We start from the raw sequence: 22,817 nt of genomic DNA, 5'->3' as shown, positions 1-22,817 counted from the left end.
GGGAGGAAAACTGTTGTTTGTGTTGGGTGTGTATGTGGTTGGGGAGCCCTCTTGGATGGGAGCTGTAGTAGCACAGAACTAGTCTTTACAATTTTTGATCAGTGCATCTAAAATCTTTCTTCCATTTATAGGTTCCTCCAGAAGATACAGCTTCACCAAGAACTTCATTCAGTGTTCAAGGGCTCAGACCCTACACAGAGTATGTCTTTTCAATTCGTTGCATGAAGGAAGATGGAGTAGGCTACTGGAGTGACTGGAGTGAAGAGAAAACTGGGGTCACCACTGAAGATAGTAAGTACTATATGAATGTAGGTTACTGACTTTCCAAATGTGTGAGTGCTCAGTACTTTGACGATAGCCAACTGAAGTTGTGTATCCTAGCTTGAGCTGTTTGATTATATATACAACAAGGCTCTCCTGAGTTACTTTCAGTATTGACTGACTTGACCCATGCGTTCCAGGGAGCATGAGAATAGCTTCCCATAAAGCTAGTCTAGAGGTGCTCCCTGAAAACAGCTGCAACAGGAGGTAGAGAAGAAAAGCTTTCTTAACAGAAAGGTATATTCTCATAGTCTTTTAGAAGATATGTAGCCTTCATGGTTTTTTTCTGTTCTTAAGGTTATCCTCTTTAACAGAAGCTATTCTGCCTGTGTGAAAGTTGGGGGTTTTTTTGGTAGATGGACTGCCTTAGTTTATGAACAACATGTTGTTTAGGAGATCATTAGGTAAAGTCATACGTGAACAAGCATCAGAAAGTACGAAATAGAAGATTTTAGTCATATAGGGTACGTAGACTTCTTCACAAACTTAGTAAAGCAATGATAGGAAATAACATGCATATGGGAAGTGTAGCCTCTTATGCACCAAATCATCTAAATAAACCCCTCTGGTTTAGTCTTAATGTTTCCCAGTGTATCCTGCATCTACAACACTTTCTTGCTTGTCAGTCACTTACAGCTGCCTCTGCAGTGTTTTTTACCCACTTGATTGCTGTGTGTAGAATATTGTAAACAAGAGCCTTGCTGCTCATCACTGATATGGTTGTCACTGTGGGAGGTGTAAGAAAGAAAATGCCATGTATAAACTGCTGACTTTAAGCAAGATTGAGTCTATGTGGAAAATGGTTTTATTTTGGCTATGTTTAATCACAAAAATAACTTTCTTTCTGATTTCCCTTCTTGATTACATAATTATTGGAGTTATCTTGTAGGTCTGGACTTGTAATATCCTGTCCCTTTCCAGTAGGACTGAACACTGAATTGCTGCTGTCCACATTTAATGAGGAAAACTTATCAGCATCAGCTCTTTTGTGGCAGTAGTTGGATCATGTTTAGTCTTGCACAGAAGGACTTTGCAAGCAGGATATGTACAACTTCAAAGTGTAAATCAATTACTAAAGATACACAACAGATAGCAAACTACTAGATTAAGCTTTTAGTTCACAGCCCTGGGGAAAAAAAATGCTTAAGAACCTTGTGGAACAAATTTTTCACCATTGCAAAGTTACTGCCATGCACCGAAGTTGTTCACACTACAACCAGCTCATCAACTTGGCTGGCCTTTCAAATCCTTGTGACACTCCAGTCAGCTGTTATGTCTGGTTCCATTGAACTGTGTGTTGTGCAGGTGTGCTTTGTTGCCCTGGACTCTTATTCCTTCAGGACAGTGGCACCAAGACTGTTGGTGCACTCAGTGTTGTCTAAGATCTGTATCCACTGCATTCCACAGCATGTTTTCATTTCACTTCAGTGACTGCTTCCAGTTGCTCCTGAGCACATGCATTTCTTGATCTGTACTGTGGCATTAAAGTAGCTACAACTCACTGTGTTACAAATTTCATATACTTCACAGCTCATGGAAGTCATTGTAGTAGTTCCTCACTAGAGAGGCTCTGCTGCAAGTTTGTTCTTAAGTACAGAGACTCTGCCTTCTGCCACTGAGTTGTGCCAAAACCATTAGTTGAGTATGTTTAGTGTTTTCTGTTAACTGATTTTTTTATTTTGTTTGGCTGTTTTGTTTTGCAGCATTTAATGACTTAGCAATTGTTGCAGCAACTGTAAACTCATACAAAATAAAGTTCATAGAATCATAGAATGGTTTGGGTTGGAAGGGACCTCAAAGATCATGTAGTTCCAACCCCCCTGCCATGGGCAGGGACACCCTCCACTAGACCACGTTGCCCAAAGCCCCATCCAACCTGGCCTTCAACACTTCCAGGGAGGGGGCATCCACAGCTGCTCTGGGCAACCTGTTCCAGTGCCTCACCACCCTCACAGTAAAGAATTTCTTCCTTATATCTAATCTTAATCGACCCTCTTTCAGCTTAAACCCATTACCCCTTGTCCTATCACTACACTCCCTTGTAAACAGTCCCTCTCCAGCTTCCCTGTGGGCCCATTTAGGTACTGGAGGGCTGCTATAAGGTCTCCCTGGAGCCTTCTCTTCTCCAGGCTGAACAACCCCAACTCTCTCAGCCTGTCCTCACAGGAGAGGTGCTCCATCTCTCCCATCAGCTTCGTGGCCCTCCTCTGGACTCACTCCAACAGCTCCATGTCTTTCTTGTACTGGGAGCCCCAGAGCTGGACGCAGTATACTCCAGGTGGGGTCTCACAAGAGTGGAGTAGAGGGGCAGAATCACCTCCCTCAACCTGCTGGTCATGCTGGTTTTAATGCATCCCAGGATATGGTTGGTTTTCTGGGCTGCAAGCATGCATTGCTGGGGGTCATGTTGAGCTTTTCATCCACCAACACCCCCAAGTTCTCTTCAGGGCTGCTCTCAAAGTTGCACAACAGTAACTGAGCAGTAATTATTGGAACACTGACATTAAAATCACACCCATGCATTTATTACAGTATAAAAAAAATCCTGTTCTTGAATAGCAGATTCTTACATTGTCCATTAACAGAACAAAACCACATGCAGCCTATATAGGAACACAACCTAGACCTATGCCTTTAGCCCTTTAATTTCCTCTCCAGATAAAAGCCCCAGGCTTTGATGTGTAACTTAGCTTTCTGTGCTCTGTTTTCCTGTTGTTATTGATCTGAATAGCCCACTTAGAATGAACTGGAACTAATTTAATGTCTTTAATAGATGCTTGAGAGGTGCTAAGTGGTATCTTCTTGAATCTGAACCTCTCTTGGTGTCAGAAGACACTACATTAGTGTCTTGCTTCTTGCTAAAGGTAAAATGAACTCATTTCAGCATGCAGTAACCTGTTGAGGAAAACCTGTGTCATTAGTTGTGATACCCTGCAAATGTGAAGAGTCGGGGTTTTGCTGGTAGAACAGCATTTTAACATTGTAGCTACCCTTCCTAATGACATGACAACACGGTAGTTACACTTCTTCTGCATTACTTGCTAATCTGTTAGCACTTTTTTGCTGTTGTAGCGATGTTAATATTAAAATAATGTCCTATTCTGAGTTTGCTTACAGATAACTTCAGAGCTGTGGTCTCCTCTTGCAAATGCTTAGGTACACCTGTAAATTTATAGGACAGTGGGATAACTTAGGTTGGAAAGGAGCTCGTGAGATCTGTAGTTCCCTGATCTTTTTCTACCAAGTGTTGGGCTCGGATAAGGGACTTCAGGTTGGAATTTTGGCAAAACCTGTACCAAAATTTTATTCATTGATTTTTTTTTTAATTTTTTTACTGTACAGTTGCCTATTGCAAAGATTAAATGAAACAAGCAGATGCTGGGCACTTAAGTGTCCATTATTATACCATTTTTATTGCCCCCAGTCAAATTATAAAACTGACTTTTAGATGTTGTGCTTTGTCTAAGACTTAGACCATATACCAGAAGATTCCACATCTGCTTGCCTTCTGCATTCATAAGATTTGGTGTTTGTCTCAGTAGCAAGCTACCAAGACACAGGTGTACTTACCACTATTTTGTTCAAGAAGGTATACTTCTATATTTCCATATGGTTTTATCAAAGTGCTATGTTTCCAAGTGTTAAGTACTGTAACTATGAAGTGATGTTTCAATGGAATTCTTAAATGCAAAGGCACAAATGTACAGTCATGATGCTGAAGAGTAATGCAGGCATTCCAGCAGTTTTGAAGTCTTTTGGCAATTGTTTTATTACGTAATCCTTATGAAGAAACATCTACTTTGCACTTCCAAATAGCGACTGTAGCCAAGCATATCCAGCAGAGCAGGTTTGCTGTATTGCTGTGTATATTACAGTACTATGCCCTGTGATTTCTGGGGATTCTAGAATTGGTAAATCACCCTCAAAGGAAGTTGATTTTAAAAGCTTGTTTAGTTTCCTCCTGAATCATCAGTAGCAGCAGCATTGGGAATCACTTGCTGATTTATGACTTTAAAGACAACTAAGTGATGTGGAGATTTTATGTCTGTTTTTTCCAGGAACTTGGTTAGTATCAGTTAGAAACTCTTCCAGTTCTAGGGTTGTGAGGATTAAGCTACTTCAGCTTGGTCCCATTTCCATTTCATTCCTACTTTGATAGCCTTGCAAGATTGGCTTTGTTTCTGGCCTATACTGATCCTATATGGAGCCAGTGAACAGACCTTCCGGTTGTGTGCTTGATACTTAGTAGGAAGTCTGTTTTTTCTCTCTGACTACTACAAATAATTGGTGATATCCGTGTAGCTTCTAAGTCAGCCTGAGGTTTTTTTAATGTACTTTAGCCTTTCCTGCTTGTATTCTTCCTGGTCTCTTTTCTGTAATATCCTACCTCGTCCTTAGTGCCTTCCAAGGTGCTCCCTTCTTAAACGGTCTATTTAGTGCAGCATTTCAGTGTATGTCTTTAAACAGAGTTAAACCAATACAGGTTTCATTGTCAAAACATCACTTCGTGCTTGGAGCCTAACTGCACTGGATCATAGAATCATAAAATGGTTTGGGTTGGAAGGGACCTCAAAGACCATCTAGTTCCAAGCCCCCTGCCATGGGCAGGGACACCCTCCACTAGTCCATGTTGCCCAAAGCCCCATCCAACCTGGCCTTAAACACTTCCAGGGAGGGGGCATCCACAACCTCTCTGGGCAGCCTGGTCTAGTGCCTCACCACCCTCACAGTAAAGAATTTCTTCCTTATATCTAATCTTAATCGACCCTCTTCCAACTTAAACCCATTACCCCTTGTCCTGTCACTCCATGCCCTTGTAAACAGTCCCTCTCCAGCTTTCTTGTAGGCCCCCTTCAGGTACTGGAAGGCTGCTGTAAGGACCAGAAATACATCCTTATTTATCCTGAGTTCCCAGTAATGTTTTGACTGAATTCACATGTCATCTTATATTGGAGAAGTAAGAAAAAGATTGTAGTACATACCCTGCTTGTTTAAACAAAATGGAATTTATGTGTATGTAATGGCATTGCTTCAGCTCTATGTAAAGCTTACTTTCTCTGGGTGATATATTGTAAAAGATTCTTTCGATATTCTAGTCACTTCTTTTCAACTCCTAATGACAGTATGATTTTTTTTATTCTATGGTTACTATCTCAACCTGAGCAATAAGGATTTCAGGACTGCCTGCCTATTTAGTCTGCATTGCTGTTCTGCTGTGGTGACTGGCTTTGCAAAAATATTGCTATTAATGACTATGTACCCATGTCTTTAGTCTCAGAACAAAGGTGTTATAGTAGGAAATGAACATAAGGCATGTCATGTTTGTGATCTGTATTAGGCAAGATGTACAATTGATTCTGTTTCACGTGAATCAAATCAGGATACTCAAATAAGACTGTTATGAGCGAGCTTCCTTTTCCTCATTTCCCAGTTCTTCCCTCTTGGTGTAAAGCATGAGAACCAAGATGTACGCTGTAGACTTGATACTTTTTTTGGAGGTAAAACAGCAAAGAAATCATAATGATTAACATAAAAATGCAATAAAAGAACTTCCAGAGAAAATACAGTCTAGAAAGAATATAAATGTAAACGCATTTTAAGATCATCTTTCTATTAGGATAGGGATTGGCCACTATTTGCACATTGTTTTATGCACTGTAGTTCTGCTTTGAAATGAAATATGTAGTGGAAATACCATTTGGACTTTCTTACAGTGCTGACACCAGATAATATTGTTGTGTTGTACAAAAGTACTGCAGTTCTGTTACCCTTTTTAGCATAAAGGATGTAGGAAACTTGGGGAATTCGTGTTAACTTGTCTACGCTTTCTTTTTTAGGTGAGTTGACGTTGAGGGGTAGGGAAAGAGTTGCAGCTACAGACCGTAGCAAGGTTTGCAGTACACAGGCATGCAGGGCTGTGCCTCTGGACACAGGCTGCATGGGGTAGGTTTGGTCATGCCCCACTCAGCACTGTCATCTTCAGCCCAGTGCTGCTGATGCTCAGCATGGTGACTGTCAGTTATTTCGGTACTGTACACTTAGAGCAGAACTGGTGTTTTGCTCATCCCTTCAGGAAATCTTTCCATGCAGATGTGATATTAAGAAGCAGCTGAACAGGTATCACAAATGTGTATCACGTAATATACCAAGCATTATCTTCTTTAAGGATCTAAAGAAACTTTTTTTGTATATTAAAAAACAGGAGGTAAGCATCTAATGGTAGTCAAAAGATTAATTCAAACAGATTAAATAAAAATATTTCTATGCATTGTTTCTTTCATCAGAACCATCTAAAGGACCACCCATATGGAGGATCATTGATGCATCTCACTCACCAGCTTCCTGGACTGTGCATCTGATGTGGAAGGTAAAGCAATGTGATAAACTGCAGGAAATGAGCATTCTTTTAAAAACATGAGGTTTTAAGTGGCAAAATTTACCTTAACAAACTTGGATAGCTGGGATAGGATAGTACAGGTTTGATACAAGAAGTGACTTTAATATTCTTATTATAATAATCAGTTATGAAAAAATTAGAAGTACAGCTGTAAAGGCCGTTGACACACATCTGTGATCCAGAGTATACAGAATCCACTTTCAGATTCCTGACTTGCTGTCCTTAAGCAGTGTGTGGAATTGGAAACTTCCACTTGAACAAAGTGAACATTCATGTTATGCCTTCTGCCTTTTGTAATACTGTCTGGATAGGGATACTCTAGCTGCAAAATCCATTAAGCCTAGAGATGTTCCTGAGGCCAAACTTACTAAATACAGTGCTGCACGTTTGTGTGCAGTAGACTGCTGTATTTAGTTGACTGATTAGCCCAAAGCTGGGAAAGTGAACGCAATTTTGGTCAGTCCCCATCTGTTGCTTTCTTTTGGTCTGTGAAATTTGTCACATTTGATCTAGCTGTCTTTTTAGTATTACTTTTTCCCTATTACTAGGTGGCTTGTGTGAAGCTACACGTATATTGATGTGGCATCATTTTCTTGTGACTTGTATGCCACATTCCACTTTTGACATTTTTTAGCTTAGAATTGGAAAACTAGTGCTGCTTTACAGTTTACAGCACAATGACATAAGAAACTTAAGATTGTTGAAAGTCACACAAAATGCAGGTTTTATCAACACATGTTCTGCAGTCTTAACAGAATAGCTTTTATTAAACTGCTATGTAGGATTGTGAGCCAAGAAAAAGAGGATTTAAACCAGAAATAGTTCTGGAAGTTACTGCTTTACAGAAATGAATGCAGGTTACTTGCACTTTCCATAAATGTGCAGCTATTTGATCTACATAACTTGGCTTGCTCAGATATTTAAATTATGCATCAAAGACAATAAAGGTTGAGTCACATTTGTTCGGTGTCAGTCTAATTAAAGATGTGTTTCTAACAGGCATTGGAGCCATTTGAAGCCAATGGAGTAATCTTGTGGTATGAAGTGACTGTCAGAGCTAAATCATCTTTCTCCAGTCCACCAGAGAAATATAGTGTTAATACCACCAACCTTACATTAAAGCTGCCAAATGGAACTTATGAAGTGACTGTGATTGCCCATAACAGAGTCGGGGCATCCCCTCCATCAGTTTTACTTATCCCAGCAAGTAATTTAAAAGGTTAGTGTCCTAGTAATGTCTTTTTCAAATGCATCTGCATGCCTTTTGTTAATAACAGCTCTTCAGTATTGTAAAATGATAGCTTTTACATGGACACATAATTAAAGTATTACTGAATGTATCTACAGTCTTATGCCTTATAATTATGCTACCATTTGTATACTAGGGAATGTCTGGATTTATGTACTGACAGGTTCATTTGAAGCTGTGTGCTATTTTGCTGCTCTTTTTGATCCTTAGAGGTACTGTGCGCTATATTCCCTGTTTCTATTCTTAGTATAACAGGCATTTTTGTTTTCTTTTTGAAAAATCAAAGGGTTGGGGAAGCAAGCATCCTTTACTTCATGTATATACCATCTCACCATTATTGTTCTTGCTGCTTTCTCATCTCCCTGCCTCTTTCTTTTCTTGTCCCAGTCTCACTCTCCCATGTTTTCAGTATCTTGCCTGGTTGCTCTGTCGTCTGCTTCCACTGTTTCCCTACTGTTCATGTTCCTTTTTATTATGTATATTTATTAATACCTAGTGAAAGAACATCAATATTTATCACTCTTCTATTTTCCTTCATCACAGCTCCTGTGAAGAATGTTAGAACGCTACCTAAAGATGGCAAGTTATGGGTAGGGTGGACTGCTCCTAACAGTTATGTTCTTAAATATGTGATTGAATGGTGTCTGGTGTCCAACAGCTCTGACTGCATCACAGAATGGCAGAATGAACCAGGAAATGTTCAAGGAACATACTTAAAAGGTATTTAGCTCTTAAGTCTAAAAATGCTTTGTAGAACATCTTAAAAACCTACTAAATAGTCTCAAAGTGAGGAACATCCTCATGCTGACTAGAATTTCAATGTAGGACAGGAATCTGGGATAATGTTGAGAGCTTTTCTTTATCGTGAGTGTAGGAGTATCTGTATATTTTTGTCAAATATAAAAGTGTGTCTAATCTTGCATTTTGAAATTTATATTATGTAACAGCAAGGGGTTTTATTTGCATTTTGGTTTTAGTCTTCTCGTTCTTGGAAACCATTAAAATAGTCAAATGGCTGAGTTCCTTCAATATCAAATTCTGTGATCCCTCTTTCAGTTCAAACAATGAAACTTCATCAGCTTTACGGTTCTTTTCAGATTATGATCGGTAGCTAAAATCAATAATTTTGGGGTTCAGTGCTGCAGACAGATAAAGGCTTTTTATTTAAAATAAATTAAACTCAGTTCTGTGAAGTCTGTTTATTAAATTTAACATCTGAATGTGAACCATTATATTGTTCCTTTAGTTAATATTTTGGAGCAGTATATCAATGAACTCTAGAAAAAAATAGCTGCATTAGATGCACTTGTGTCTAATAAAACAGCCAAAACCCAGAACCCTGTGTCTGAAGGAAATGAGAAGGACGGTAAGGAATTTGTCTGTGAAACAACACATTTTAAATTCCTTTTATTAGGTGATATAAAGCCATTCAAGTGTTACTTGATAACTGTGTACCCTCTGTATGCTGATGGTCAGGGGAGTGGACAGTCTGTGAAGGCTTATCTTCAGCAGGATCGTAAGTACAAAATAGTCATCTTAGAAGTACATAGACTGACCTTCTTGACTAAAAATGAGACCTTTGCTTTAATGTGGACTACGTAATGAAAAATGGTCCTACACTTGAGGCATCTGACATAATTGATCTTGTCCCATCTATTAACATCATTCCTCTTATTTTCAATATTTAGGAGATAAACAGATGTGTGTGGCTGACACTTTTTCCAACCTTTGTCAGATAATTTGGCATGAGTTTATTATTTTATTGTTATAGTAATATTTCTGTGCTCATCTATTTTCAAGTATGAAGCCAAGGCTAATTAACTTCATTTGAAGATTTCATGTGACTTGTTAATTCCTGGTTCCCCCCCCGATGTTTCTCTTTTAAAACATCTCTGGAGTTGCTATGTTGTCTGAAAATAATGCTTTGCACATGAGCTAGTCCAGTTATTCCACTGAAGTTTTTATGCAGTAGCAATTCAGTGCTTGTTAATACACTGATTCTGTGGATGCGAGGGAACCCAACAGAAACTAATCTTCATCTCCCATTACAGGTCCTTCAAAAGGACCAACCGTTCAGACAAAAAAAGTAGGAAAAGCTGAAGCTGTTTTGACATGGAACCATCTCACAGTGGATGAACAAAATGGATTTATCAGAAGTTACACCATATTTTACAAAACTGTTGATGGCAATGAAACAGGTAACAAAGCAGAGAAGTGCTTTGTGGCGTTGAAGTATTCTATCTGTGTCCTTCCTAATATGTGTTTGTGAAAAACAAGATACAGAATCAAGTGTGGACAACAGTCTGTTCTGATGACATAAAGCTGATGTCTGAGGCATAGTTCTCCTCCATACCAAACAGAAAAGTCCCTAATAAAGAATTTGGAACATTGAGCCTGTGTATAACCGGGTGCCAACTTTATTTTCTGAAGGGTGATCTGTGGGTATTGTGCTTCCATCTTTCTATCTAAATACAGTATGAGATGGTGGTATAGCAAGATGAAGCTAGGCCATTCAAGATGTAAAGGAATTGGCTGCATTTAACTATGATAAAGCCTTAAAAAAAAGAGAGGATTTTTAATCTTCCCGGAGCTCTCGATCAATATATTACTGATGTGAAGCATCTTGTTTAAAGTGCATTTTAGTTCTCAGTAGTGTGTATGACCTGCAGGCATAAGACAGGGCGCGAGCGCTATCAAAGTTTCTTTTTTAGATCTGCTTAAATTGGAAGGGTCAGTTACTTATGCCTATGCTGCTACTTGTTATTTCTAGTTAACCATGCTTTTTCTATTTAGAACTAGCTATTTCTAGTTAGCCATGTGTTCTGCTTATTAGAAACCTTTAAGCCTTCAGCTTTAATACTAGTTTAGTTTGTAGCTACATTCTGGGGGAAAAAAAGCCCCACAGGAAATTAACACATAAAATATCAAGAAAGAGACTAAATTTAAACATGCTGGTTTTAGTTGAGATAGAGTCAATTTCCTTCGTAGTAGCTGGTATGGGGCTGTGTTCTGGATTTGTGCTGGAAACAGTGTTGATAACACAGGGATGTTTGTTACTGCTGAGCAGTGCTTACACAGAGCCAAGGCCTTTTCTGCTTCTCACACCATCCCACCAGCGAGGAGGCTGAGGGTGCACAAGAAGTTGGGAGGGGACACAGCTGGGACAGCTGATCCAACTGGCCAAAGCAATATTCCATACCATGTGATGTCTTGCTCAGCATATAATAGGGAAAGCTAGCCAGGGGGCACAATTGCTGCTCTGAAGCAGGCTGGGCATCAGTTGTCTTTTTTTTTCCTCCACAGGTGGTAAGCAATTGCATTTGTGCATTGCTTGTTTTACATACATACATACATGCATACATATATATATATATAAAATGTTATTCTCTTCCTCTATTACCCTATTAAACTTTTATCTCAACTCATGAGGTGTTTTTCCATTCTTCTCCCCATCCCACTGTGGGGGTAGGTGAGCAAGCAGCTGTGTGGTGCTTAGTTACCAGCTGGGGTTAAACCATGACAAAACACTTGAACAGAAACAAGCAAATCTCAGCATTTCTTGTACATATTTGTAGTCTTTCTGTGTCTGTTGTATTTTCCATACAGCCATGCATTCTACTAAAACTGTCTTGTACATCTGAAGATGTAATGTCCTAATGCTACTGGTTTTGTGGAGATCTAATAAGCTGTACAGAAAACTAGTTTAAATTTTTTCCTCTCTTTAGCTGTGACAGTGGATCCTTCCAAGACAGAGTATACCCTTTCTTCTCTGACCAGTGACACACTGTATACTGTGCGGATGATGGCATACACAGATGAAGGAGGCAGGAGTGGTCCTGACTTTACATTTACTACACAAAAATTTGGTAAGGAAGAGTGGCACAATTAGTAGAAGTAGGAAATAATATTGCAACAGCATAGAAAAGCTCTGTGCAAAATCTGATAGGAGGGGAAAGTGATGTTATTTAAAAGAAAAAAGTTTCAGGTGCAGTCATACTGATAAGGTGTGTGATATCCAGGTAGCCTATCTAGTACTCAGTCACAAAGAGGTAGTGTAGTCACGATTTCCTCTGATTGTACAGAGGACAAGCTATCCTCTGCAGGTCTCCTGGATTGCTTTTTTATGTTGGCACACTTGCTGGGTTTGGATGTGTTTTCTGTATGCTTCAGGTTATAGTATTCTTTTGCCCCAACTTTGTGTGAGTCATTAGGATTTACGCAGTGCCTTTGTCTTCTGTTCTGGTGTCTGATGGCTCCTACCCTGGTCTTAAAAAGTCCAGTCTTTGTTTTAATTTGAGGATAGGTTGGCCTTTATCCTGACACGGGTGTCCTGAGAAGCTGCAGAGGTGTGCTGGGATCTTGATCTGCTAGTCTAGGTGCCAGTCAGCACATGCCATTCTTAAAACCCTTCCTCAGATTCCACATTCTCATTTATATAACTATTAAAGTTTGCTACAGTTCTCTGCAGAGACTCACTTCAAAGAGCTAAATTTATTCTATGTTCAGCTTTAGAGAGTGCTTCCTATTTCTAATGGTAAGAGCAACAGCATTAACTGAATGTGGAAAGCACTTCTTTAGATTTAGCAGGGTGGTGTTCTGTGGTTTTTTTCTGTATAGTGTTGCTCTTCCCTAAGCATTCTGTAAGGTTTACTTAAGAACGTGTCAAACATTGGAAGGAATACATAATACTAATGCAACCTTAAGTGTTTGTAGGCAGAGGATATTTTTGTGTACAAAAAAAAATGATGTAAGCAAAGTCACTGGTCATCTGTTACTTATTTGACCATGATGTTATGGCAGCCAGTAGGCCACTGAAACAGCTAGACCACAGATGAAATAACATAGATGTTACTGTCATACCTGCCCAAACTGTAAAATTACTTGCTCTGTCAGTATTACAGTTTCTAGAGCAACCTGGGTTTTTTGTTGAGGCACGGCATTAGATTGTTGGGACAGAGCTTTTCATGTTTTCACCAACAGGCACTTTTCATATGGTGAAAAGGTTCTTCTGAAGGTGAAGCTTAAGACTGAGTGCTGCAGGTGCATTTGGATTCAGATTCTCCCTGTCCCTTTGGTAAATGTCTCCTACTGCTGAGTTCCTTAAATGACGAAGTGGGCTATAACTGCTTCTCTTCATTTTCTTCAGGAAAAGGAGAAATTGAAGCCATAGTTGTACCTGTGTGTCTAGCGTTCCTGTTGATTGTGCTGCTTGGAGTTTTGTTTTGCTTCAATAAACGTGACTTGTAAGTATAAATGAAGTCTTTCTCTTATGCTTCTGCTATTTCTGGGCATGACAGATAGCAGTAATTCAATACAAACAAGTAAATATTCTGTAGTTACATCAGAAAAAGAAGGTAAAACACACATTGATTGGTGATAAACTTTTTTGTTTTCCTTGAGAAATTGGGGCCTCTTTTGATACTAATTTCTTACTGTTAACGATTAGCATACAAACTAAATGATCCATGACTCCGTCCTGCAAGGAAATTCCTGCTTTTCTTGCTAGAGTTGGTCAGGATTAGTTTTGTTAGGTTTTGATCAGGATGTACTGTCTGTGTTTGTTTTCTTAGTCATCATATGAGAGTGGTATGATGGTCCCTAGTTTGTGAAGCACTGATCTGTTTGCTGGCTGTATTTGATCTATTTAATTACAGTGTTAGCAAACTTTTAAGCTTTACAGGCAAAAAAAAATTGGCAGATATCTTATCTACCCTGCATAACCTCAGTCAAACTCTGTACCTATTTACTGTCTGCTGGGAAATACCTTGCTTTCTCCTGCTCCTTCTACGCCAGAGCTCTTGCCTGTGGCTTTAGCTGAGAGCTTATTCCTGAAGCGTTTTCCCTGGCAAGGAGTAGCACATCTTCCATGTTCCCAGTCAACTATCTTTTCTTTCTAATTAAAGACAGCATTTTATGCCCTTTTCCTTCTGACCTCCCTGCTGCTCCTAAAATCAGTTCTTAATGGATGTCAGTTGAAAAACCCATCTTGCAGTGTTCTTCAGAGTACTCCTACAGATGATCTGTTGTTGGTGCCTCTTTATAAAGAGGCGCGTCAGTTTCAAAGTTTGGATGGGTGTGATTTATCTACAGAAGCTTCTATTGTTAAATAACAGTTACTACATTCTTAAACTTAAGTGTTCAGATTTACAAAAGACCAAGCAAGTTTTTCATCAAATATTTTCACTTTATTTTTAGCTGTAAAGTTGGTTTATCTTTTGACAGTTGTGATATTCATAATTATCTTAAAGAAGCAACAGTGTCTTTTTATACTGACATGCATCATAGACTTCACCTAAATAATTTCACCGTAGATTCTAGAGTGCTATAACTTGGAAAACCCCTCACTAACCATTTCCATTTGTTGGTTTGCCTTATGTTGGATGGCCACATCTAATGTGTGGAGAAGTTGTAAGTGCAGTGCTGTGTTTTGCTAAGTAGTACAGCTTCCTACAAAGATAGGAATGCTTCTGGCACGAATTTCTATTTGGAAATAAATACTCTTGTGAAATTGCTGTGTAAGGGAGTGGTGTCCTGGTTTATGCAGTACTTCTTATCAGGATAGGAATTTGGGGAGTGCATCTTGTAATTTTAATCTGTTTTTAATCCTTTACAGAATTAAAAAGCATATCTGGCCTATTGTCCCTGATCCATCCAAGAGTAACATTGCTCAGTGGTCTCCTCAAGTTCCAGCTAAGGTAATACTCATCCTTCTGCATCCTGTATCTTCCTGGTCCACAGGGTTTCAAATAAACTAACCAGTGGGAGCCTTCTGTCTTCTAGCACACAGGGATTTCAAGGAGCAAAAAAAACCCAACTGGATGTGAAGTTTCATGACATTGTGATACAATATGGTTAGAAGACTTCATTGCATCAATAGATTCAGCATTAGAAATACATGGCCCTTAGCACAAGTTTGCAGCATAGGGCAGGCTTTAACACTGTGAATTCAGTTTACTTGTTGGAAGGGTCAAGTCCTAATTGTTTTACTCATTCATGGGAAATAAGGATTAAGTAAACAGAATGATTCCCAGTCTTAAAACCCTGAAGTGACTTGTTTGGACAGTTATGTCATGAATGAAAGAAAGCTCTAAGAGTTCCTCATGGATGAGGAGATGGCAGCAAAATTTAAGCCCCATGGGGGGTGAATGACACAGCAGCAAATGCTGATAAACTGTGAGTAACTTCTGTGAAGTGCTGTGATGTTGAATACATTATTGGAAGTAATAGCCTCAATATAGAATGTTCCCTGTGCTGAACAGCAAATGGTTCTATGTTTACGGCTCCTAAGAGTTATTAAAATTAGAACAAAGCTTGCACACCCACTATGGTTTTAGAATAGCTACATAATTAAGACTTTGTATTGGAAATAAAGCTATGTCCTTCATTTTGTAACAGATACTTTGGAGATATTGCCAAACTTAGTAAGGAGAAAAGTTAAATGAAGAAACTCGAAACAATTACAGAGTAAAAATCCAGATATTCAATGCAGTTTTTTATTTGTAATATAACCTTCCTCTTAGGCAACATCCATCTCTTTCTTTCAGCATAACTTTAGTTCCAAAGATCAGATGTACCCAGAAGGCAGCTTTACAGATGTAAGTGTCGTAGAAATAGAAGCTGATGACAAGAAGTCTTTTTCAGAACAAGATCTAAAACCCTTTGACTTGCTTAAAAAGGAAAAAAGTACTTCAGAAGGGCACAGCAGTGGTATTGGAGGATCCTCGTGCATGTCTTCTCCTAGGCAAAGTGTCTCTGACAGTGACGAAGGTGAAACTACACAAAACACTTCAAGCACTGTACAGTATTCAACTGTAGTACTTAATGGCTACAGAGACCAAACACCTGTACAAGTCTTCTCAAGGTCTGAGTCAACTCAGCCACTGCTAGATTCCGAAGAGAGATCAGAGGATCACGCTGGAGGAGGTGACAGTACAACACAGGGGCAGCAGTATTTCAAACAAAATGGTGGTCAGGATGAACCCAACACAGACAGGCCATGCTTTGAAAGAACAAAGCAAATTACTCCTGCTAATGAGGGGGATCTTGTTGGATTTGTGCAACTGCAGATCTCAGGTCAGAGTTCACAGCTGTTGGGCCTTGGGCTGGAAAAAAGTACCCAGGAAGCTGCTCTATCAGATGTTTTACACACAAGTACTGAAGGACAAACTGTGAGACCTGAAACAGTGGAGGGAAGTCCACTGTCAGTTGACGAAATGCCAAAAAGTTACCTCCCGCAGACTGTGAGACAGGGGGGCTATATGCCTCAGTAAGAGAAGAGACTGGCTCTGTTTAGGCCTTCATTAGTGCCTGTTCACTCTTTCTCCTGTGTTTCTGATAAATTAAGCTAGGTATTTTTATCTGAATCCAGATAGAAATATTGAAATTAAGTGAAGAGTAATTTGACAAAGTACAATAAGGACTGTGGTTTTGTGGAAAATTTGCAGTCCAGACCTACTGGGGACTTACTTTTATGCACTACATAAAAACTTATGTCTGAATAGCTGAACAAGCCTTTGTGCTACCTTGGGTTTTTTGTCTTGTCATATCAGATTTACACATCATTGAAAACGGCAAGTTTCAATTAATCACATCAGCCTGTAGACTTCCTGGAAGAAATACTTCAATTTGTGGCAGTGTACAAGCCTAAAAAGCCAGCTTTAGTTGCTTGGAGCATCTTTGTGCAAAAGTAAGACTGAAGCTTAGTATTCTAACATGGAAGAATACTTGAGTCGTGTACTCTTCAGTAGCTTGATTGACTTTCTGAATTTTGACTTGGCCCACTGTCTCAGCTACCAGACATGCAAGTCATAATCTTTAAATGGGGATGAACATAAATATTAAATACAACTTGCTGTGGTGTGCAAATAAGAAAACACCGTGATTGCTTGACTCTGAATGCTACTATAGTAATTAATATTCTGCCTACATTTAGATATGCATGCATATGAACTATGTAAGAATTTGGCCTAAAAATGTGCCTTGCAACTTGATGCGCAGCAATTCAGTCTCATGTTTAAAAGTTTAAAAATCCAGATGAAAACACAGATTAACAGTTATTTAAAGGTTTTGTACCCAAATCACTATCCAATTATACTGTACCTCTCTAGTCATATGAATTGCCTTTGTTTAATAAGTGCACCTATACAGCTTGAGAGGCAAGTAACAAGCTGTAAGTTTTTACCATTTTGCTAACTGCTCAGGAGAAAAGGAATATGACCCTTCTTCCTGATTGACTACAACAATTACTGTGCTGTAACCTCACTGCTAATGCTGCAGGACCTCCTTGAAACTGAAAGTAGCAAAAACCAAAGCATTGAAGTCATTGAAGCTCTTGGAAGAAAAAACAAAACCTATACCCTAAATTTGAATGTTACTGGTAGTATGTATCTGTTAGTAGTCATGAGCCACAAATAACACTTGTGTGGTTGTTGGGATTCCTTTTTTTCCTTATGTCTCACTTTTCCTCTGTTCATACAGTTTGCATTTTACTGAAGAAGATATGTTTCTTGGAGACTGTCTTTACCAGGGTTTAAAGAAAAATGAAATAACATTAAAATGAACCCCTTTCCAATGATATGAACCCCTTTCCAATGATAACTAGAAATTTTATGGCACTCTGTAGGTTTGGGGTTTTTTTTTAAACCTTAACTTAGTCTAGTCAGCTTTCTAATCTGACACTAAAAAAACCTCAATTCAAAACACTAAATGCTGTCTTGTGAGAATAAAACCCCTGTTCTATTTCTCCTTCAGCAAAAGAACTATGTATTTAAGACCACCTGAAACCTTTTGTGCTGTGACCTCTGGTGCTGCTGTTCTGCAAAGCACTTGCTAAAGGTCCTGGGAAGGCAGGTGTCAATATCATTTCAACTTCCCTTGTCCTTGTCTGCCAGCTTGCATGGAAGGACAGGTATATGTGTACATGTTCACATGTGTCTCCTGCTTTTGTTACAAAGAAATTCAATGCTAGAGTACATTGATAAGATTACCTCTTGAAGTCAGAGTATTTAAAACACATAACGCAGAATCTTTAATAATATTTCAGTATTCCACAGTTTCTCATAACAGTATTTTTTTTTTAACCTGGGCACTTTTTTAAACTAAAAGGCTATATTGCAGCTTACTGTACCTACACTTTTCATCAAACCAGTCCCTTTCCTTTCCCCCCACTCCCCCTCAGCACCTTCAAACTCCTTCCCAGAGGGCAAAGGCATAATGAAAACTCTGCTGTCATGAGACAGCAGAGACCATCTTTTGGTTTTTTCAGAGGTTGAGGGAGCATTACTTTGTCAGAACACATTCCTCTTGGAAAATAATAGTTACTTTACTGGAGGATGGGTTGTCTTCTCTATGCAAACTTCATAGTGGCTGTAGAAACCACAAATAAAATGGAAAGTCTCTGCTGAGGAGTGTGCATGCTTATTAGAACTGCCCTGCAGCCACCTGCATCTAATCCACCTTCTCATCTCTGAAATATACTGGGCCACAACCTGGCTACTTAGTCGGAACATTGCTTCACAGGCCTGGATGCTTTCAAAAACAGAATAATGATTTCTGCTGTTGTTTTTTATCATCTAATGATACTAACTTTTGATAGCATATGTCATATTTGAGGGACAGCTTCAGTTATTCCTGAAGCTGCTATGTGCCTTTCTGTTGTGTAAAGAGAAGGCATTTTGTTCTCAGTTGCTGTTAATCGTGGACCATTTCCAATGTTAAACAAACAGTGTCAAGAGATTTTCATTTTTAAAGGTCTATCCTAAGAGTTCTGGCCTGTCGCTTCTGGCATCTTTCTTTCTTTGCTGTTTACAGGCCAGTGGTAATAAACTCACAGAATCGTACAGGAGTCTGTCCTAGAGAGTATTCTGTCTGTCTGGCAGAGTTACATTCTCTTTTTCAGGCTTCTGTATTTATCTAGGGCTAAAATACTAGAGACTAAGCAGGAGATACTGGTGGGTAAACAGTTTGTAGAAGCCACAGTACATATACATAACAGATTTACAGCTTGTTTATAAACCTATGTGCCAAATATTATATTATGCAGTGTTCAGGGTTTAACTTGATTTTATACTTTGGATTGTAACAATCTAATTGTATCAAACAGTTGCATACAGGTTTTTTGAGTGTCTGTAATATAATTATAGCAATCCACTGAAATTCTCTGAACTTGGCCCTCACAAAGTAATTAAAGAAAAAGCTCCCACCCACTGCCACCCCCCCCAACTATGGTGCACTTTACAAAATAAAGGCATTATTAAAATAAAATCACACTTCAGTATTGACACTTTCATGTCCATCTTGATTTCCTGGACTGGAATTTTTCAGGTAGGGGTGGGAGAATAGTTGTAAAGACCTTATTTTGATGGCAGGGAAGGGTGACTAGAAGAAATATAAAGTATTTTTCCTGTATTAGCATGTTTGAAACATGTCTTAAGTGCAGGCTGGCCAGCTGTTCCTCTGTTTACAAGGAAAGTGACTCTCTCCATAGTTCTGTTGTGGTGTTTCTTTTAGAATAGGAGGTTGTTGGGATTGTTTCTGGGGTGTGTTAGCTTGCTTTTGGGGCAGTTAGTCTGGGAACATCTGCTCCTACTGTACTGGAAGTTTCATACATCCTACTGTAGTAAACTAAACTGCCTGGTAAGCCTTAGCCTGGCAGCACAAAGCACAGCAGAGCGAAAATTTTTCTAAACATTCTGGAGTGTCTGTGAGAAGCATGCACCTATCTGTGTTACAGCGGCCTGGCAAAACGCTAATTATCAGGACTGGAAAGAACTTTGGCCCTGGGAGGAGGAGGAGGGAGTTTGCATGTGAGGGCCAAGCCCTGTTCTCAGGCACCGGAGAAGCCCCATGGCCTGGGGTGGGGTTTGCAGCTTCAGCTTTGACTGTAAATCATGAGCACCACCAGATGGTTAAAACTTACACTAGTGTGCCCAATATGTGGGAATCGCAATGTTAATTTCAGTAACTGAATTTGTTTAATTAGTGCCAGGTCTCTAATATCCTAGACCCACAGCAATATATGAGGCTATGGTATTGACTTCACAGTGGGATCTGAAACTCCAAAGGATCTCAAACTGTTAATAGTCAGTCCCACTCCAGGACATACGTAGTTTAAATTGTAATTTATATGCATTAAATGGGACTAAATAGACTAGTTTATTTTCCCTGAGACAGTTGTTGTAATTGAGATTAACTCCTTACATTCTTTTAACTAAGTTTAAAAGTTCTCCTGATCAATGGATTTTAAAACTTCATTAATCCCCTCTAAGCTTTTCTCTGTTTGCTGGGATGGATACATATAGCCATTATAAATTCCAAGAGTTGCTTTTAATGCTATTTGGAAGCAGCTTATAACAAAAATGTTGAGTCTTGTCATGAAACAGCCATTTGGGAATTACGGCCAACCCCACAGTCTTCAGCTTAGCTCTTGATCCAGTACTGCAGTGAAGTGGAGGTACAAGTCCAAAAGTCTGGAAGAGGGTAAAATTACATATCTTGCATTGAACTCAAATTCCTATTTCTCTCCCTTAGAAGCAAAAGGATAAGTTTAATTAAAAAGTTAAAACGCATACATGTGTTTGCTTTCACTGTACTGTACTTGTGTACTTGTGCAATCTGAGCCATTCCTAAAAATGCAGCGCTGACTTAATGCACAAGGATGGACTTTTAAGGCCACAAGATTTGCAACAAGCAAATTTCAAATTAATGACTACGGGCCAGATCTCAACTTCCTCCCGCTCTTAATTTTAGCGCAGAGAGAGGGTGGGCAGTAGGTACCTCCCAGACCGCAGCCTTAGCCAGTTACTTGTGTTTACTCGCAAAGACAACCTTGAAGGGGATAGATATATGCAATAAAGTCATTGATACTCTGCAGAAGCACACTTCTGTCACAACAGATGAAAAACACGTATGGCACAACTGCCGACAAACGCCTAGAAAGTTCCATGTCCTGTTGCTCAGACTGAAGCGTCTTCTGCACCCCGCACCGGCTGTTCTGCTCCGACGACTGCAGGCACGGTAGATGAGCGTTCTCTGCATTGTTGACACTGGTAACACCTATCACTTTTCTTCATACCAAAGCACATTCGTTAACAGATCCAGTCAACTTGCCGCGTTTTTTTAACACCAGTCTTGTTTACAGTGTCACATACAGCCTGAGTCTGATACAGCAGCGACGGATTGTCTAGTAACCAAGTGCTTTTATTGGAGGTTAAGGAGTCTGTGGTCAAGGTTACTGGTCACCGAATGTTGCTGTGCCAATACAGACACCTAGATAAACGGAGGTGTCGGATGTGGGGACAGACGTACTAACAAGGAAAGTGCCTTGACGCTGGATTGGATGGCTAGTGAATGTAAACATAAAGTCAAATTTTACTATGTACTTTAAGTGTGGCTGATTAAGCTACTGGTTGTTTGAATGCCAGCTTTAAAGGGCTTGCATACTCCGGCCAGAGGGTAAACTTGTAAACTGCTGCATAAGCTGTCTCTGTATGGAAATGTGTTTTAATACTAGTACACTATCTTCATTCTTTTGCAAGCTGCATGTTTATTGTCATATAAACTCTGCTTTCTACAGCTTACTTTATAGTCAGTTTTGAATGTCTTCCTCTTTGTTACCCAACTGAGCCTGAATGTTGCATTTGTCTAGGATGTAATATATGAAAAGAAAACAAAACGAAGTTCCATACTTACCTTGTGTGCTGGAGTCGGTGTTTTGTAAGACTGACTTAACTAGTAACCACAGAAGGAGAAAAGTCTGGGCACTACCTCGTAGGCAAGAAACCGAGAGACATTCCCAGAGGAGACATGACCATGGTATACCAGGACAGAAGGCTGCCTAGTTGGGTATACGGGCAGGTTCAACAACCAGTGAATGCTCGTTAGTCCTCCCTTTCTAATTGTTCCTGTAAATAGGTGTCAGCTGTGACTGACTGGCCTTGCTGATGAGACAGGTCCCTGTCCCAGGGGCTCAGCTCCGTTCCTACTGCTGGTCCTGGGTGTGCAGGTTCTGGGCTCTGGGTTCTCACCAGGGAAGGGCTGCCTGTGCCTGCCTGCGGCTCCTGCTCTGAAGATGTAGGACTGGTGCTCCAGGCAGGCTTGTTCAGGTCCATTAGAAATGGGAAGAGTGTCCAAAAATGCAGTTCTAAGGAACACTCTGGGAGTGAGGAGTAGGGTGTAATGCTGTCCGCTCACACAGACTCATTTCCAAGAAAGGAGTCCCAGACTTGGCTACATCTGACATATTGCCCCAATCTTACCTGTTCTTTTGTTTCTCATGGGTGGAGGACCCTCATAGGCCTTCAGGGAACTTACATCTTAGTACTGAAAAGGCACAGTTGGGTCTTCAAAGGATGGTCACATTCGCAAAAGGCTTCAAGGGTGGCATCTGAGGAAAGACAGCATCCCCTTCCTGGCCAAAGTCCTGATTTGTTTTGATCTATGTAAAACGGGGGGGGGGGGGGGGGGGGGGGGGGGGGGGGGGGGGGGGTTACTTTATGTATCACCTCCAGCACCAAAAATCGTTTCTGTCACTGGCACAAAAGAGCCATCCCTGACACATCATGCCAGTCAAAACCGGTGTTAAATTAGGTGCAAATATAGCACTGGACTCCTCTTCCAAAAACATCAGCTCCCTGCGGAGTAGTTCACTTCTCACTGTTTTCACATAAGGCCCTTGAAGTTTCTACAGGAACATGCTTTTTGTGTGTCCTCCTCACCTGAGCTAGTAGCTGCTGAGCATCAGCGCGGCTGTGCTTCACAACTGCAGGGTGAAGCACATGCAGAAGAGGAGGCAGCAGCTTCGCCTTTATAGACTGCCTCACTGCTGGCAGAGCAAGATCGCTTCCTGTAACT

At 39.9% G+C, this 22,817-nt stretch overlaps 1 protein-coding gene across 2 annotated transcripts in view; it reads left to right on the top strand.

Annotated features, from left to right (window-relative positions):
- Positions 1 to 21,649, top strand: part of IL6ST (interleukin 6 cytokine family signal transducer) — a 36,042-nt gene extending 14,393 nt beyond the window's left edge. Inside the window, exons 7-16 of one of the 2 annotated variants that reach the window (XM_054809568.1) lie at positions 132 to 291; positions 6,606 to 6,688; positions 7,718 to 7,937; positions 8,511 to 8,687; positions 9,382 to 9,483; positions 10,019 to 10,165; positions 11,693 to 11,833; positions 13,114 to 13,210; positions 14,581 to 14,662; positions 15,512 to 21,649. In XM_054809568.1, the coding sequence (XP_054665543.1) occupies positions 132 to 291; positions 6,606 to 6,688; positions 7,718 to 7,937; positions 8,511 to 8,687; positions 9,382 to 9,483; positions 10,019 to 10,165; positions 11,693 to 11,833; positions 13,114 to 13,210; positions 14,581 to 14,662; positions 15,512 to 16,237 (1,935 nt within the window). In that variant the 3' untranslated portion in view covers positions 16,238 to 21,649. The remainder of the gene's footprint in view (positions 1 to 131; positions 292 to 6,605; positions 6,689 to 7,717; positions 7,938 to 8,510; positions 8,688 to 9,381; positions 9,484 to 10,018; positions 10,166 to 11,692; positions 11,834 to 13,113; positions 13,211 to 14,580; positions 14,663 to 15,511) is intronic. The other variant, XM_054809569.1, reaches the window with a different exon arrangement.
- The last annotated feature ends 1,168 nt before the right edge of the window (positions 21,650 to 22,817 follow it).

Source organism: Grus americana, chromosome Z (assembly GCF_028858705.1).
Source record: "Grus americana isolate bGruAme1 chromosome Z, bGruAme1.mat, whole genome shotgun sequence".
Taxonomy (NCBI): Eukaryota; Metazoa; Chordata; class Aves; order Gruiformes; family Gruidae; genus Grus; species Grus americana.
The sequence above is the reverse complement of the archived record's forward strand: the minus strand, read 5'-3'. Positions and strand labels throughout refer to the sequence as shown.